Here is a 19,190-nt window from a genome sequence, read left to right on the forward strand (position 1 = left end):
CTCTGGAGCTGCCTCCCTCCCACTTTCTCTTCCTTGCAAACCCTGAATTGACTGAACTGAAGTATCCTCAAGTCCCACCTCAGATACCTCCGGGCTAAGCTTTTCTGATGCCCCTTCCCTCCAACCCCCAGGGAAGTGCTAATAATTCCATCCTTTGGGTTCTTGCAGTGTTTTCTTTGTATTTTAATAACAGCAATTAACAGGCTATAAATGGATCCATTTTTTTTTTTTTTTTACATCACTCTTCCCCAGTAGATTTTATCAAATACTCTTCACATTTTGCGTACAGCTGGCACAGGGAGAAAGCATTCTGTAATTATTCTTTGGTCAGTGATAATTGGATATAAGGGAGGAGAAATCAAAGACTTAACTTTTGAGTTGGTTCTTTTGAAAAGGAGCGTGCATGGACAGACATGGGGCCCCTGGGGCCAGCGGGTCTGGGAATAAGACACAGGAGGTCTGCTTTGGACATAACATTCGCTAAGTCCCAGAGCAGAGCTGTGTCTATTTGTAATGTTAATGTTAAAATTATTACGGCAGAGTTTTCACTTCCTGTCAGACCTTATCCAACTCAAAGGAAACCGAGGGCCACAGTAGAAAAGACACTGATGTACATTTTGTCTTACTGGGGAGGGAAGAACTCAAATATTTGATTCAGCAAAGTCAGATACACTTCAATGATTTTTCCCTGGTGACAGTTACCATTTTTTCCCCCAGTGTTTTCAAGCATAAAATTAATGTAGCAAAAGAAATGACCGTGCCTGCGTTTGTCTTTTCTCTTTTAATAAAGAACCTCATATCATGATCCTGTAATGGGAAACAAGTATGCAGCTAACAGGAAAAGCACTGGACAACTCAACCTAAGCACAAGTCCCATGAACAGCGGCGGTTACTTGGGATGTAACAGTAACGCAAGGAGCAACTCTCTGAGGTTAAGTCTGATCGGTGACCGGAGAGGTGACCGGCGGCGAAGCAACACACTGGATATCACGGATGGGCGGGCCAACCACAGCAACAGCCTGGCCAGAACTAGGAGCCTGTCCTCTCTGCGCGAGAGGGGCCTGTATGACGTGCAGTCCACTACTGAGCCTGCCAACCTGATGGCCACCATCTTCTGGATAGGAGCGTCCTTGCTGGAATCCGACTACGAATATGAATACCTCCTGGCCCTCAGGCTCCTCAACAAACTGCTCATCCATTTGCCTCTGGACAGATCGGAGAGTCGAGAGAAGATCGAAAGCATGCAGAGCAAACTGAAGTGGAACAACTTCCCGGGCCTTCAGCAGCTCTTCCTGAAGGGCTTTACCTCAGTGTCCACGCAGGAGATGACCGTGCACCTCCTCAGCAAGCTCATCGCCGTCTCCAAGCACTCGCTCGTGGACCCTTCCCAGCTGTCAGGTGAGGCCGGGAGGGTCGCTCCCAGGCTTTGCTTTTACTGGAGTGAAATGTAAACTACTGTTTGCTTGGAAATCTGGTTTCTGATTTTCTACAGTTGCAAGGTTTTTATATATATATATATATATATATACACACACACACATATATATATATATTTTTTTTTACCTTTTTTTATTAAATTATTATCTGTGTACATATTTTAACATTCCCCCCCTCCCATTTTTAATATATTTTATTGATTTTTTTTTATAGAGAGGAAGGGAGAGCGATAGAGAGGTAGAAACATCGATGAGAGAGAAATATCGATCAGCCGCCTCCTGCACACCCCCCACTGGGGATGTGTCCGCAACCAGAGCACGGGCCCCCGACCGGAATCTAACCCGGGACCCTTCAGTCCGCAGTCCACTGAGCCAAACCGGTTTCGGCTGCAGTTGTTTTTTTGTTTGTTTGTTTTTTGTTTTTTAAATATGGGAGATGGCTTAAATTCTTTGGTAAAAGCTAAAAATATTTAGAAGATCCAGTATTCCAGGAAATAAAAAGTAAATGGTTTCTGTGAGCCATTAAAAAAAAATGCCTTTAACTTTTGAAGTTATGTCAATAACACGGTTGTTGTCTGCTTTCTTTCTTTTTTTCATACAGGCTTTCCTCTTAACATCCTTTGCTTATTGCCTCACTTAATCCAGCATTTTGACAGCCCAACTCAGTTTTGCAAAGAAACAGCCAGCCGAATAGCAAAGGTAAGCAAAGGGGATGCTGAAAGGTAACACGAGAGGGAAATGTTTCTAGAGTTTATCTCCCAGGGAGATCTTGCTGTCACTTCTTTCTGAATTTCACATTTAACTTTGTAGTCTTTCTATGCACATAAAGGTGTTGTATAGTGATGACTCGAGTTATAACTGCTGAAATGACAGCGAATAAAACTGATCAGAGTAACACTCCTCTAAATCCGTTTGGTTTTTTTCTGCTTCATTTCCCTACTTTATCCTCTACCTTTCTGGCAGTTGCTAATTCATTCCTTTTTTCACTCGCATATTTACTGAGCACTGGGTGAGGTGCTGGAAGTACAGTGACAGTGCATGGAGTACGTACCCTGCGGGCCTTTGAGAGAGGATGAAATCAAGGAAGCAGTCACCGTAGCATCGTAAATACAGTGAGAGGGCAAAGTACCAAAGAGGCACGAAACAAAATCTCCCACTAGGAAGTCGGCTGACATGGGAGACTGAATGGGGATAACCAGGGCCAGAAACAAAGAGCAGGGCTGAGGTCGGAGTTTTCTGAGGAGGAGAAGTTGCATGTGCAAAGGCCCTGAGGAGGAAGAAGGCAGAACGTACTTTGGGGTTCTGAAGTTCTCTCTTTACGTTTGCCTTTCTCCTTTTAATGTTCTTTCCTTCTCCTCTCCCTGTCCCCTTTGTTTCTTTTCTTATCTGGCTCCTCCCCTTCCATCGGACAGTTCTGAAATAGAAATGTACCTTTTAAAAAATCATCCGTTAGCATTTTTTATAAGTGTTATAATTCTTAATTTTAAAAGAATGTGACTAAATGTTATATTTTTAACAATTTCCTTCTCTCAAGAACAATAAAGAACTCTCAGATAGTTTGCCTTCTGCTTACACTTAATAATAATTCTTTTTTTGGGGGGGGGGTCACATTCAGTCTTAGAAATAAGGTTTTTCAGACTAAAAATAAAAACAATTGTAAGACGTCATTATATAAATTTATAAGCAATTACATACAACAGGAAGTAGGTGAACTGGGAGTGGTGAGTGAATAGCAGTGTCAGTAAGATGCCTAACACTGGGCGGGGGGGGATCAGAGAAGTTTCGATTAGAAGGGAACCAAGCAAGTAACATCCTCTGGAAGGACTTTTTATATAAGCAATAAAAAAAAAAAAAATGAGTCTGAGATTCAGTTAACAAGTAGCACAGCAGGAAACGGGAAGAGCAGGCACGCAGAAAGCCAAATAAAATACCCGCCTCTGGGTGGCCCACATGCCAACACCGGTAAGTGCCCGTTTATCTCTGGGTGGCAGGGCATTGGCAAGTCCTACCGGCCCAGCTAACCGCGTTAGCAGTAATAAGCCTCTTTTCATTATTGATAGATGACATTTAATAAGTGACAAGAAAAAAACTTAAATAAAATTGCCGATTCCATTTTTTTGTGTTGGTTCCATTTTTAAAATTAAGTTTCTAAATAAGAGATGCTTAACATAATTATTTGAAAAGCATGTATTTGAAAAGAAGAGTCATTATTTTAGCTCATGGAAGCATCTGCTCTGAAGGTGATTATTTGCCTAAAAAACAACAACAAAATATATTTGCATGAATGAGGTCTAAAAGTTATAGGAAATAGATAATTTATTAAAAATAATTTTCATTTAATACTCTAATGACACAGAAAAATGTAAACAAGCGTGTTTTTTCCCCTTTATGTGGAGTAAAAAAAATATTGGGGAGGGAGTATATTGGCTTACTCTGGGACTTTAAGAAAATAAAAAGCATACATTCCCTAGTAAAGGAAGTAGACGCATTGAAGAGGCTCCGCTGAAATGTACTGAATACGCTCCTGGTTGCACACAGGGGTCAGCAAGCAGCCCAACCCACTACCCCCCACGAGGGTATGGATGCCCCTCAAGTATCAAGCCTCCTCCGTCGTAATTTGATGCAAAGAACAGAAAATTACAAATACTTTTTTTTTTTAAAGAAATAAAATAGATGGCTTTCCATGAGTTATAAATTGTGGGGTTTTTTATGTCTGTTTTCTTCCTGTTGAGCAGCACACAGAGTTCCATCTGTGTGCTTTTAGCAACCTGCAGGATGTGGATCAAATTGATTTCTTAATTAGTCTCCCACACTGTCAAGCAGTTTTCTGCCATTATGTGCTTCCTCATTATGCAGATACCTCTGGGTCTACTGTGTGTGCTGTTGGAAAGCACAGAATCTATAATGAGGCAACACTAGGACAGATATTGTCCTTTTCAGCTGTTCCTTATGGCAGAAATATATGGCGATAAGCATTTTTTATGAGACTTGGGATCCAGTTTTAACCTGGTAATCCCAAAATTCCAAAATCTAAAGCATTTGGGCTATTATAAAATTGCATGGCCTATATTCCTTTTGTCCTAAGTACAGGTTTTTAAAAATCCTTCTTTAGGGGAAAATATTATTTAAGAATGTAAGAATTCTATAGGGATGTTTTATGGTTCAGGAAAGATTCCTTAAACTATAAAAAATATTTCCTGAAGAAGAGCCAATTGTGAAATTGTAAAATGATGTGATTTAAAAAAAAATTATTTTGAAATACATATAAGACATCAACCAGTTGTTTTTTTCTTCCTGGTGCTTGTTGTATGGGGTAAAGGCTACTCCTGCATGAAATGGGCTGGTTTTAATGGCTTTATAAAATAGCTTCTAGCCAAAACCGGTTTGCTCAGTGGCTAGAGCGTTGGCCTGCGGACTGAAAGGTCCCAGGTTCGATTCCGGTCAAGGGCATGTACCTTGGTTGTGGGCACATCCCCAGTAAGGGGTGTGCAGGAGGCAGCTGGTCGATGTTTCTCTCTCATCGATGTTTCTAACTCTCTATCCCTCTCTCTTCCTTTCTACAAAAAAAATCAATAAAATATATTAAAAAATAATAATAATAAAATAAAACAGCTTCTACGGTGCTGCATTACTCGCTGCACAGTCTTGCATCCACACGGTTAGACAAGATAAAAGTCAGAGTCATCTGAAAGTTACAATATCTGTAATTTGAAAGGTAACGCCACCTTCTTTACTCAGTGCTCCAGGCACTTAGTGCAGATAGACAGTTTACAAACCATCAATCAGATGGAAGAATAAGTGCAGAAAAAGAAACTAAAATAAATTTCACGGAGGCTAGCCTTTTTACGATGGAAATATAAGGGTAGTGTGGCCCTTTTTCCAGCTCTGCTCTGTTGGATGTCCCCAGAGGAGAACAAAAGGGACATTTCCATCGAGGACTTAGGGCACAGACAGACTAAGCAGGTGCCTTTGGGGACTAAGCAGGTCCCCAACATTCAGCTCTCCTGGTGCTGCAGGAAGTCGGTATATTTTGAAGTGGCCTTCAAGTAATGATTTGGGGGAGAGGGTGTAGATCTGTAATGTTTTCAACAATAAAAATACATTTTAAAAAAAACAACCGGGCAGATTTGAGCGTGCATACGAAAGAATCTGCAAATGTGAGGATAGGACAATGTAAATTATTGACTCAAAAAGGAAAGAAAGAAAAAATAAAAGATTAAAGAAAAATAAAACTATTGGCCAAGGACCTTAAGAGCTTTAGGCATTTTCCTGAAGAGCAGCTTGAGGTCCATCCTGCGAGTGTAACACGCACGTTGAGGCTTTTTTTTGCAATCTACTGCTCTAGTGGGACCTCAGGTGCCCAAGACTAAAGCATTTCTGTAGCAGGCAGCTGGCCCTCCCAGAGAATTCCCAGTCTGAGCCTGTTTTGTATAGTTTTTACAAAACAGTTACAACATGACAGACAGGGTTTACAAAACCACGTACGGACTTTGTTACCAAAGACAGTTTTACAGGGCATCCGACTGAGAAAAAGCCATTCTGTTTAGCACCCACGGGAGTATGTGACATATTATCTATTGCTGGTCTCTTAATGTTGTGTTCTTTTTTTTCTCTCTCTCTCTTCTGTTTCACTTTTCTACTGCACTGAAATAAAATGCATTGAAGCTTCAACTTACACGTTTGTTTCACTAAATATGTTTAGTATGGAATCAAGCTTCAACTTGCATCTTTACTTTTTGGCGAATGGAATTGTTTTGTTTTTTTTAGGTTTGTGCGGAAGAAAAATGCCCAACGCTGGTCAACCTGGCGCACATGATGAGCCTGTACAGCACGCACACATACTCCCGGGACTGCGCCAACTGGATCAACGTGGTGTGCCGGTACCTGCACGACTCCTTCTCGGAGACCACGTTCAGCCTGGTGACGTACCTGGCGGAGGTGAAGTCACCGGAGGGCGGGCTGGGTCCCTTTAACCCCTCTGTGGCAACACTTGTACGCAGGCGTATATTTCTAAAATGAGCACGGATGCTAATCGTTACACTGTTGTGAGAGAGATTATAGATTGCGTTCCTTTTGAAAGAAAAACAAATGATTTTTTAAGTATGGAGGAAGTTTTTGTAAACTTCTTTCCCATTTCCAGTATTTACGTCTGCATTCGCTGTCCTTAAATGATAGGAACTCAACATAGTGTAAACCTCAACGTCATTTAAAATGGAAAATGGGGTTTTTTTTTAGAGATCTTGATCCTTGAGAATGGTAATCTTTGTTCCTATGCAACTAGTTCTCGACTGGGAAGTCCCTACTAGAATAATACAGCATGCAAAGGCATTTCTGCTAGGGCGTTTTTTATTTTGATGACACATTTGTTTCCTGATCTAAAATAGTATCTTGGTGGCCAAAAAGATAATTATTTAAAGAAAAATCCTAGCCGAAACCCGTTTGGCTCAGTGGATAGAGTGTCAGCCTGTTGACTGAAAGGTCCCAGGTTCGATTCCAGTCAAGGGCATGTACCTTGGTTGCTGGCACATCCCCAGTAGGGGGTGTGCAAGAGGCAGCTGATCGATGATTCTCTCTCATCAATGTTTAACTCTCTATCCCTCTCCTCTCTGTAAAAAATCAATAAAATATATTTTAAAAATTAAAATTAAAGAAAGAAAGAAAGAAAAATCCTAGCCATAGGACTGCATAAAAAGTTAATAGTTATCTGTTGAGGGAGTAACTTCATGCCTAGGAAGTTACTGAGTAGAAAGCCATAAAGAGAACCTCAAAAGGAAGAAGTTCCTATTCATTAAAAATGTTTGTCAGCTTGTGATAAACTGGTACCTACCTTCCTTTTTAAAAAGTTGGCTTCTAGAAATTAAATTTAACCTAGAATGCCTTTTATGTAAACATAAAAGACGTGATTCATTAACCCGCTGAACATTGTAAATATTGTTCATAACACTTTAACTTAGCTACGCCCCTGACTATCCCAGAATGCTTCAGGACTGTGTGCATTGTTAGTGTTCTGATAGGCTGACTCCCATCCGCTGTACATTGAAGAGGGCTGACGTTGTGGGCCATCTTCCCAGCAGCTTCCCGGCCTGAATGCACCCGGGTCTCTCCGTGTATCCTATGCCTACCCCTTCAGGACAAGAGTCAGCTTTGAATCTAAGTGCCTTAGACCAGCGGTCACCAACCGGTGGTCCTCAGACCACTGGTGGTCCATGAGGTCCGAAAGGTTGGTGGCCGCTGCCTTAGACCACCTTCACTCTGTGCCACCGTAAAGGTCGCCACTCAAGTAGCACCAGCTCCCCCTGAGCTCCGGTCATGGCTCTGAGGTCTGGACCTGCACTGTCAGCTGTGGGTGCCGCACATGGCAGCATTTGTCCGCTCTGTGGAGAGGTCACTTTGTCCCAAATGTTGTTCTTACTAGTGTACGTTGTCCTTGCTGCATTATCTATATATATAAAAGCCTAAGCAACCAAACAACTGGTCAACTGGTTGCTATGATGTGTACTGGCCACCAGGGGACAGATGCTCAATGCACAGGATCAAAGCTCCCTGTCTGGATTGGGCCTGTGGGGATCAGGCCGAAAACGACAATCTGACATCCTCCGAGGGGTCCCAGATTGTGAGAGGGCGCAGGCCAGGCTGAGGGACTCCATCAGTGCACGAATCTGTGCACTGGGCCTCTAGATATGAATAACTATCAAAGTATTACTAACATGTATTTAAAACTATATATTTAACTGTCCTGCAAACACTAAGAAGTATCCCTGTTTTATTTTAAAAGATCAAGAGACTCAGAGAAGTTAAGAAACATGTCCAAGATCACATAGCTAATAAGAAGCAGGTGTGAAGAGCATGGGGTAGTTATTTTTTAGTGGTGGTGGTGGTATAATGATTTTTCTCTTTACCTAATATAAATAGTGTTCAGTTAAAAGAAAACACTAAGATTAAGATAATAGATTTACCTTTTACTTTTGTTTGTCTCTGGATTTCTAGTCCTCTAACCATGAACTCCTGGTTTAAATCTATCTATTTTCAATATCATAAATATAAATACCGAACTTTCACTTTCAGCTGCTAGAGAAAGGACTGTCCAGTATGCAGCAGTCGCTGCTGCAGATCATCTACAGCCTTTTGAGTCACATCGACCTCTCTGCTGCCCCAGTCAAGCAGTTCAACCTGGAGATCATAAAGATTATTGGCAAATATGTACAGGTGAGTGGCCACAAAACTGATGTGCAGAAATGTTCATCTCAAAGTGATTTGTAGTCATAAAAAGCAGAGAGGAAAGAAGTGGTAAGTCCATAAATCATATTCTCAGGAATGTGTACAATGGAACCACGTTCTCAATGTAAGTGCCAAAAAGCAGAATCCGAATGCTACCTGATAAAAAGCACCAGATGTTTAGAAATTTAAAAAGTCAGACTTAGCTTAATGTGAATGATGACAAGTCAACCCAGTCTTTACTGAATTTCATCTTGAACTGTCTTTTAGAAATACTGGCAGATCAGTATTGTGGATACAACTTATTAGAGAGCAGACTTTTTTGTGGTTTTTTTTAATGTTTTTATTATCTTTTTATTACTGATTTCAGTGAGTAAGGGAGAGAGAAACATCAGTGACCGGCTGACTCCTGCATGCCCACACAGCCAGGGCATGTACCCTGACCAGGAATTGAACTATGACCTCCTGGTTCATAGGTTGTTGCTCAACCACTGAGCCATGCCCTCTGGGCTTTAATATGTTTTTATTGATTTTAGAGAGAGAGAGAGAGAAACATCAGTGATGAGGGAGAACATTTGAATGGCTGCCTCCTACAGGTCCCCTACTTGGAATCAAGCTGCAATCCAGGCATGTGCCCTGACAGGGAATTGAACCGTGACCTCCTGGTTCATAGTCAAAGCTTAACCACTGAGCCCTATCAGTTGGGTTCAAATTTATTTTTGAGTATTACGTGAACCGAGGTCATATTTAGCTGATGGCCCATCACAATTAGTGACTTCTGCTTTATTCAAAAATTGAGCATTTTACAGAATTGAACTATTGGTTATCATTTACATTTAGAACACAATTGCCCATATAATTTATGGAGCTCCCTAAAGAAGTTTTTGTATTTTCTCATGCTCAGAGCCTCTAATTAAATGTAAAACTGCGTTGTTGTTTTTTTTTTTACAAGGATTTGCTTCAAATATCTTAATACTCTGTGGATATTTTTATTATTGACTATTTGGTACTTTAGACCTCTTTATATCAAGATGTCATTCAATTGGATAACTCAGTTTGCAAAAGATTTTTCATTTCCTTTTGTTGTTTTAAAGGCATCCCACCCAAAATTGTCATCTATAAAATAGTGGGTATAATATAAGGTTGAGGTGTGATATTGGTATCATAACTAAGAAAAAATAGTTTTTATATGTATTCTGAAGGGAAAAATATAAAACCTTTGACATTGGTTCTTCTACACATATACATTTATCATGTAAATTGCAACTAAATTATTTTCAAACATACAAAACAAAAGCATTAAGACAGCCCAAAACACGTAGTCACCATATATGTAGGGAGAAAGGCACCCTGTACAACTCAGGGATCCCTGAGAGCATCACTTTAGCACAGCATTTACACTGATTATTTGGGGATTGGGTCTTGGACCCAAAAATCTAATGGTTTGGGATTTTTTTTTTTTTTTTTTTTTTTTAGTATTTTAATATTTTTATGTCTAAAAAAGTATGTATTCAAAATATTTTATCTCCAAGACTTAAAATATTTAGAGCCATAAAACTATAAACTTCATTTATTTAGAACGTTCCCATATGTATCCCTCCTCTGTTTACTACTATTATTTATAAAGCACTCCCTGGAAGAAGGCAAGATATTCTGATTTGGAAACATTATTAAGTATGTGGTGTCCCATGCAAATAATAACTTGATTCCTTTTCCTTTTGTAACTCAGATCCTCGTTGAGGACTTCAGAGTGAAAATAAATAATTTATAAGAGTTTTTATAGAAATAATATTTTCATTGTTTGCAGCACAGCTAAACTTTTGTTTTTCGTTAAATATGTATCTATAACTTCTGCATGTCTATTGTATTTTTTAAATCAGAGTCCTTATTGGAAGGAAGCCCTTAACATATTGAAACTGGTGGTGTCTCGCTCTGCAAGCCTCGTTGTACCCAGCGACAGCCCCAAGACCTATGGAGGCGATGTGGGCTCGCCGGAAATATCCTTCACTAAGATTTTTAATAATGTCTCTAAGGAGCTGCCTGGGAAGACCTTAGACTTTCATTTCGATATATCCGAGGTAAGGTGCCCAGCATGCAGATGCTCTCGTAGAAATGTTCATCTGTTCATTCCAAGTGCATTGATTTTGCTCATACTTGGGAGGAGGCACTGATTTGGGTGCTGTGGAAATGGGGAGGCGAGGGGGAGTAGGCCTCTCCGGAAGCTTACGGTCTCTTGGGGGAAAGGGGCAGATAAAAACAGTGGTCAGTGCTTGTCTGGAAGTAAGTTGAAGGTACTACAGGAATGAGTGTATATCTAGCTTGGTCTGAGCTGAGTGCTGAAGGGCATGTGTACATGGTAGTCTGGAGTGGGGGGATTATATCCCAGAAGAGACAGCATGTGAAAGGAGACTTATAATTGTGAGCAAGCATGGTGCTCCAGAAATTTCTAATTAGTACAGCATTCTTTAACACAGAGAACGGAGGGAGAATGAAGAAAAATGAAGCCAAAATCTTAGAGGGCGAGGGGCAGGATCACAGGGATTTCCCCCACCTTAGTAACAAAATGGTTGTATCTTGAAGCAGTAGGAGTTCTTAAAGGATTTGTAGCTAGAGTAGGAAATATTAGGATTTGCATTTTAGGATAATCAGGCAGCGGGATGGACAATAGATCAGGGAGAAGGGGAGGGGAATCAGTAAGGAATCTGTTAGAACAGTTTGAGCAAAAGATTATGTTGGAGAGCAGCCAAAGGACTTATGTGCATGCCTATTAGCACAACCAATGGACTAGGACCCTGGGGCAGTGGGGCTTGTCCTGGGGGGTGGGAGTGGCCGGGGAGGGGTCAATCGGCGAAAAAGGAGACATATGTAATACTTATAAAAATAAACTAATTAATTAAAAACAAAGATTATGTTGGACCATTCCTAGGCAACTGCAGAGGAAAGAAGAGGGAAGGAATGGTTTTAAAAAAAAGACTGAGGAAACAGTTGATGGGATTGGGTGGGAAGGAGAAGGGTGCCAGTGAAGGAGGGATGTTAAGGACAGTTGCTTTGACAACCGCATGGATGTTGGTCCCATTCAGAGGGAATGGGAATTCAAGAACAGCTCTTAGCAGGGAAGGAAGATGAGTTCAGTCTTAAATATACCGACTCTGACGTGACTAAGAAACACACTCACAGAGGTGCTTAGTAGTCAGTTAGACTTTTGGATCTGAAATTTTAGAAGAAAACTTGGCGGAAGTGAACAAAAAGCAAGGGTTTTTTCAGAGTTGTATTAGCAAAAGTAGAAAGCTGAGACTGTGGAAGGAACAACAAGGCTAGAATAAACAGAACTGAGAAGCCCAGTATTTTAGGGCAGGACAGAGGCAGGGCCCACCGTCCAAAAGGAAACCCGGGCCTCTGACGATGTCATATTAATATAAATCTCATGTAAAGATTTTGGGCTCTTGCTGGGAATCCCATTTTTTTTTTTTTTTTCCTTCGGCACCTAATCCCAATCTTGATGGCCTTGGTGCTACTGAAACGGTCTTTTACAAGCCAAAGGAAGAATTTTTCAAGAGAGAAGTAAAGTTATGGACCAAGTATTGCAGGGGATTTGAGAAAGGTACAGGTTGAAGATCTAAACCCATTTTAATTGATTAGGAATACTTAGATTTTAAAAACTTTTTTGCAGTTTACTTCTGGTATTAAAATTTATCCAGCGCTTATTGGTGTGTATGTGTTTTTTAAGATAGAAAGTATGTTTGTTGCTGATTTTTTAGTTAGTATCATCTAAGAATTTCTAACGTGGAGTGCATAGCATAGGAAAGTTATAAAGCAAGCTTTCTTTTTCTCCCAGGTCAAATCATACAAATTGGTGGAATAACTGAGGCAGTGATATGAATTTTCAAAACATTTGATATACTTAATTTCAGTTTTTTTCTTCAAAACTTCATAAGCACCTGCTATGTGTAGCCACTGGAGATATACTAGAGGGACAGAGATGAGTCTCATGTGGTTCAGGTGACTTTTGTGGAGCAAGGGAGATGGGCACATGAACAAAACCCCGTTCCCTGGCAGAGTGCCCAAGTATAGTTACCCAGAGGCGGTGGCATCAGAGAAGGCCTCCTTAGAAGTGTGAAGTCGCCCTTAAAAAATAGATAGGGGTTTGCTTTGGGTCAAAGTGGGCAGCATGTCCGTAAAAGCATGGCATGTTTGGGAAACAATAGCAGGTTTAGTTTTGCTGGTGTGTGGAGTTCAGGGCAGAGTGGAAGTGGGCACCAGATTATAAAAAGGGACTAGTACAACATGCAAATGAGCTTGAATATTATTTTCAAATGCAAACTCAAGAGAGTTCACAAAGCCAAACATATATAAATGAGTTTTGAATCTTCATAGAATTTGTACTGAAATAAATTTTGGATTTGTAGTAAGAAGCTATACAGATATCTTTCTCATTGTTACTTACCTTGAATCTTTGCAAAAGCACATTATTGAAGCCCACTTAACAATGTGCATTGAAAAAAATACCAAAATGTTAATAGATGTTAAATCTGAATGGGAGATTTTTTAAAAATTATTTTTACATTCTCTGAGCTTTCAAAGAAGATACCCTAATTTATAAAAAGCAAGAGACCATCATGACCAAAACAGGCTGCATGGGGCAATCAAGCAGCAGTGGGGGCAGGTAAAGGCAGTCGGGGGTGATCAGGGAGGAGTTAGGCATCAATCAGGCTGGTAGACGGAAGACGTTAGGGGCAATCAGGCAGCAGACAGGCGAGTGGTTAGGAGGCAGCAGTCCTGGATTGTGAGAGGGATTCCTCATTGGAGAGGGTTCAGGCTAGCTGAGAGACACCCCCCTCCACACCCCCACCCTCAGTGCATGAATTTCATGTACTGAGACTCTAGTATTTTATAATCACATGGGGAAAGATTGGAGATGGTTTTTTTTAAAAAGCAGATCTATATTGAAAATAGGAATAAGCTTTCTGATAGTCTCAGAGACTCAAAGTGAAATCTCTTGATTAGAAATAGAGACAACTTTGAATTTTGTAACATCTACCACATGATAATTTTTCTCCTTACACTATGTTTTGATTGGTTGTTTTTAAAAAAAAAATGTCATAGATACACTGTCAACCCTTTTATGTTGAAACGGTTGAGTCAAACACTGTCATTTTGTTTCTGTGTAGACACCAATTATTGGGAACAAATATGGTGATCAACACACCACAGCTGGAAGAAATGGGAAACCCAAAGTTATCGCTGTTACCAGAAGTACTTCTTCTACTTCCTCTGGTTCTAATTCTAACGCCTTGGTCCCTGTTAGCTGGAAAAGGCCACAGTTATCACAGGTACGTCAAAGAACATCAAAGCTGGACATTGATGCCCGGCGGGAGGGGCTGAGCCGGTTGAGCACCGCCCATGCACCAAAGGTTGCTGGTTCGGTTCCAGTCAGGGCATACGCCTGAGGTACGGGTTCCATTTCCAGTTGGGGCACACACGGAAGACAACTGCTCAGTGCTTCTCTCCCCCCACCTCCCAAGCATGTCCTCGGGTGAGGGTTTTAAAAAAAGACCCCAAACATTTGTGAAATAGAAGAACCAACTTTATCATATGTATGAAAACTGGAGAAAGTGTCTTGTTTTATCAGTAATCCTAACATTTGAAATTTTTTCCCCCCTTAGCGAAGAACAAGAGAAAAGCTAATGAACGTGCTTGCTCTCTGCGGCCCGGAGTCCGGCCTCCCGAAGAACCCCTCAGTGAGTGACCAGGAAAGCTCGGGGAGGGGTTTTAACAGTCCCGCTGTGCCAGGAAGAGAGGGAAGCTATGGTCGCCTGCTCGCCTTTTTTTTTAACTTACCTTAGTATGGACGAAGCGTGAAAGAAGCGTGACTTGTCTTTGGGATGCTTGGCAGCGGTGCTAATTGAGTATTCAACCAGTTAGGCGTCAGCGTGAAAACCAGGGAAAGCTCTGAGTTCGCTGACAGCCGAGGCCTGCAGTGGCTCTTAGGTAAGGTGACCAGTCGTCCCACATTTGGCGTTACGATACTTTCCAAGAATCGGGACTTTTTAAAAACGCCGCGGGGAGCAGGACAAATTGTTAAAAATCGGGATTGTCCTGCCAAAATCGGGGTGTCTGGTCACCTTACTCTTAGGGCGAGGACGTCTCCGATGCAGAAGGACAAAGCTGACAGGTGGCTTTTTGTCTTTTTGTGGGGGGGTCAGGTGGTATTTTCTTCCAACGAAGACTTGGAAGTCGGTGACCAACAGACGAGTCTGATTTCTGCAACAGAAGACGTGATTCATGAGGAAGAGGCACCCGTGGAAGACAACACCAGTGAACAGCAGTTTGGGGTTTTTAAGGATTTTGACTTTTTAGATGTTGAATTGGAAGATGCAGAGGTAAGGAGGATATGGGCTTCCCATTGTCATGTTTGTAGAATAGTTGTAACTGTGTTAAGAACTAAAGACTTGACCATAGGCTCTTTCCTTACTAACGTCAGTGTAAAGTCAAGAATAGAAAAACCTAAATTGGGAACCAAATATGATCAGTATGGTCAGTCCAATAGCAGAATGAATCTGAAATAAAAGAGGAACATCTAATTTTTTTTGTCTTTATCTTTAAAAATGAAAAGTAAGAAATGGATTTCTCCCAACGTCCTTTTCTTAATCTTTTTTATTTTTCAATCACAGTTGACATGAATATATTAGTGTCAGGTGTACAGCACCGTGCTTAGACATTTATATAATTTACAAAGTGATTCCCACCAGTAAGTCTAGTATCCACCCTACACCATACATAGTTATCACAATATTATTGACTGTATCGCCTGTGCTGGGCCAAAAGTATTTTTTAAATTTAGGGCGAGCTTAGGCCTAAATGCTTGGCATGTGATACAGAAACTAATGTGCAGCGGAACAGTAAAACAATTAAGTTTATCAGACAGTTTTAAAGAGCATGGCGCTTACACTAACTTGATGGCTCAAAAGAAGTTGAGTCTCTTTAAACGTTTTCCCACGGCACATGACGGAGGCTTCCGGTGACCTTCCTCGCCGCTTTCTGCTTGTCGATGTAGCCAGCTCTCTCAAATGCCTCATCTCGGCTGACACCCGGAGGGCTTTCTCCTCTCGATGGGTTCAGTTTAGGTCAAATGGATGGTTGTGTCCGTTCAGATGCTTTCCAAATGGAAAACCCAACTCGGAAAAGCCGAGCCAGGTGGTCAGGGCTTCAGGAGGTCCGGAGCACTGTGGTCTCTGCGTCTCTCTCCGCGGCTCTCCACGCCCTGCCTTTCTCTTCAGTCAGCCCGGCCTCAGCGCCTCCGAGAGGTGCCTCTGCACTGGCTTAGGAGCTATGCAGGCCTCTCTGGGAGAGTTCACCATTTACATATTCCCAAAGACACGCGTGTACCGGTTCATATCGTGTTTCCCCGAAAATAAGACATCCTCCGAAAATAAGACCTAGCGCAATTTTGGGAGAAAAAATTAACATAAGACACTGTCTTATTTTCGGGGAAACAGGGCAGGAGCCGCACAGGCATTATTCAGCAACTTGTAGGGCAGTGGCTTTTAAACATTTGGGGGTTTTTCCCACTGTGATCCATAGTTAATACATTTTATCTCACATCCAAATATATATATATATATATATATATACACACACACACACACACACACACATACACACACACACACATACATACATACATACCTTTTTTTCTTAGAACTGTAATTTTTTTTTTTTTTACTTTTTATTTACTTATTTATTTATTTACTCCTCACCTTAGGATATTTTTCCATTGATCTTAGAGAGTGGAAGAGAGAGGGAAAGACAGAGAGAAACAGAAACACATCACCTGGTCGCCTCCTACACGAGCCCTGACCAGGGCCTGGGCCAGGGAGGAGCCTGCAACCAAGGCGCATGCCCTTGACTGGAATCGACCCCTGGGCCCTTCATTGAGCAAACCAGCTAGGGCTACACGCACACACCTTTACAATACGATACTCAAGAGTATGCATCCCTACTCAGTGCTTTATGCACACTGATGTTTTCTGTGTATCTCCTTTCGTTTTATATTTGTTTTCCAAAAGGGCAGGCCACCACCCTCTGGAATCAGTTTCAGAAAGTGTGATGAGCTCAGTGGCTGAGTGTAGACTGTTCAGTTCCCAGTCAGGGGGCACATGCCCCGTTTGCAGGCTCGATCCTCAGTGGGGAGGGGGTGCAGGAGGCAGCTGATCAGTGATTCTCTCTCAGCACTGATGATTCTCTCTCTCCCCCTCTCCTTTCCGCTCTGAAACAAAAATACATATCTATATTTTTAAAAGTGTGATGGGTTGAAGAGACCTGCTGCCCTACCTCAAGGGCACGTGCAGCTGCTGAATTCTTTTGTAGTTATTTGCTTCTTAGAGTTCAGAATTTAAAACTTCCAAAGGTAGGCCCTTTGTAATGATAAAAATTATTTTTGTGGGGGTTTTTTCCCTTTTTTTTTTTTTTTTAAGAACACTAAATGCTTCATATTGCATAATACTCTAAAATGTCAGTGGTGGTAAAATTGGCTTTAGAATACAACTTCGGCCATATGAAATTAAAAATGCTCATGACAGGTCCATCTTTAATTCAAATGACTGTAGTTAGGGGAGAGTGCTCATTATTAGGCCAAATCCAATGATGGAGATTTTTCTAAAATCTAAAGATAGTCTTGCTTAAAACAGCGACTTTGCCACAAAACAAACGTAACTGCTAAGGAAACATTGAGAGCCCAGTGTGTGCGAGGGCTGTTGCCATCACTGTGGCTGTTACGCAGTGATATTTAAACGTGTTCCAGAAAGGTGCCTCTGGGTCAGGACATGGCAGGGTCACAAAGCTAGAGCTCCTGGTTCCACAAGAGCAGCTCTGCTTTTGTTCATCCATTTCATACAGCTGGCTTCCGTCTTAAATTTTATTTGAAATAAGTAGTATTCCTCTGCTTTACTTAACTTTTTAAATTTTTTTAAAGGCTTTGAAAGCCTCTTTTCGGGACAATCCCTCTTGAGTAAAGGAACACAAATAAATCGCATTTTGCTGGCCGACTCACTGTGGTTTGTCATGTCAGGGCTTAGGAAAGAGCCGTAAGAATTATATCCTTACAAAAGGAGGATTGACTTGGAGTAAAAGAAACTTAATAAATCTGGGGCGAAACGGAAACTCGTCATAGGCCCTCCAGAGTCCAGGGGTCTTCAAACTACGGCCCGCGGGCCACATGTGGCCCGCAGAGGAGTCTGATCCGGCCCGCCAGGTTTTTTGGGCAGTGAGCGCAGCCGAGGTGTTACAGTAGGAATTAGTAGTTCATATAGTCCGGCCCTCCAGCTCTCTGAGGGACCGTGATCTGGCCCCCACTTTAAAAAGTTTGAGGACCCCTGCTCCAGACCTTTCGAAGTGGCCAGAGTTATGTCTTGGTAGCTGCAGTAGCTTAAACTGCCTTATAATTAAAAAAATGACCATTTGCTTTAGTCGGAACCATCCTACAGACTAAAACAGTTATGACTTTGTGTGTTGTCAGCTCCATGTTAATTTAAGTCAGTTTCGCATCGTATCAAGTAGTAAGTCTATGTGAACTTTGAAGACCTTCCTTAAAGTTTGTGTTGCTGAAAGTGTATATCATAGAAATGTTGTTTTCATTGTCTGTCTCCGACTTCTCCACATAGCTTGCGTTAAAAAGTAATTTAAATCACACGTTGGCTTCTTGCACAAAGCTTAATCCAGAGCTTGAATCAGTCTCTGAGTTAGAGAAATCCCAGTTTTCCCCAACAAGCGTAGAGCGTATATTTCAATGTGCGTCTTCGTTCTCGCTAATTCTGTGTGTTTTCCCTTTTGCTAACCAGGAGCTGCAGGTAAGTTTGCAGCCTGGTGTTGTGGGTTGTGCGTTTGTTGTTGTCTGTGGTGTATTCGTCGTCTTTGTGATCTCATTGTGCTTGTGTGTTAGACTAGAAATGGCCTAGACGGTAGATTTTGTTGGTCCCCAGTAATCAACGTAGAAAGTTAAGAAAATGACTTAGTTTAGAAGGAGGTTTTCAACCAGACGTTTTGACCTCTCGAAATATAAATATATTTAACGATGTCTTAAAAGTTTCAAGAAACTGAAGGGCTGATTGAAACTCTGCTTGTTGACGAGGCACCGAGTATGTGTCATCCTGGTACATGTCTCCCCAGTGTGTGGCCTTCCCTGCAGTCACAGGCACGCGTTCGAGGTCCTAAAAGCCGTGTTGCTTTTCCAGGGGGAGAGCATGGACAACTTCAACTGGGGAGTGCGCCGGCGCTCGCTGGACAGCATGGACAAGGGGGACACGCCGTCCCTGCAGGAGTGCCAGTGCTCCAGCAGCACGCCCAGCCTCAGCCTCACCAACCAGGAGGACACGGACGAGTCCTCGGAAGAGGAGGCGGCCCTCACGGCGAGCCAGATCCTCTCCCGCACGCAGATGGTACCCAGGCACCTCCTCCCCCGGCACGGCTGCCCTCCTCACCCCCTCAGCCTCCAGCCCAGTCACTCCATTTCTTGATAGTCTGGTTTCCATTTCAGTTTGGGTG

The 19,190-nt window shown here is 41.9% G+C and overlaps 1 protein-coding gene across 5 annotated transcripts in view; it reads left to right on the forward strand.

Annotated features, from left to right (window-relative positions):
• The window catches only part of FRYL (FRY like transcription coactivator), a 177,895-nt gene that overhangs the window by 130,543 nt on the left and 28,162 nt on the right, over window positions 1-19,190 (forward strand). For 4 of the 5 annotated variants that reach the window (XM_036416789.2, XM_036416848.2, XM_036416818.2 and 1 more), the window contains 9 exons: window positions 791-1,398; window positions 2,038-2,135; window positions 6,204-6,374; window positions 8,502-8,642; window positions 10,532-10,729; window positions 13,820-13,981; window positions 14,315-14,389; window positions 14,855-15,031; window positions 18,881-19,084. In XM_036416789.2, the coding sequence (XP_036272682.2) occupies window positions 791-1,398; window positions 2,038-2,135; window positions 6,204-6,374; window positions 8,502-8,642; window positions 10,532-10,729; window positions 13,820-13,981; window positions 14,315-14,389; window positions 14,855-15,031; window positions 18,881-19,084 (1,834 nt within the window). Of the gene's footprint in view, window positions 1-790; window positions 1,399-2,037; window positions 2,136-6,203; window positions 6,375-8,501; window positions 8,643-10,531; window positions 10,730-13,819; window positions 13,982-14,314; window positions 14,390-14,854; window positions 15,032-18,487; window positions 18,497-18,880; window positions 19,085-19,190 lie in introns of all 5 variants that reach the window. The other variant, XM_045572781.1, reaches the window with a different exon arrangement.

Source organism: Pipistrellus kuhlii, unplaced genomic scaffold (genome assembly GCF_014108245.1).
Source record: "Pipistrellus kuhlii isolate mPipKuh1 unplaced genomic scaffold, mPipKuh1.p scaffold_m20_p_1, whole genome shotgun sequence".
NCBI lineage: Eukaryota > Metazoa > Chordata > Mammalia > Chiroptera > Vespertilionidae > Pipistrellus > Pipistrellus kuhlii.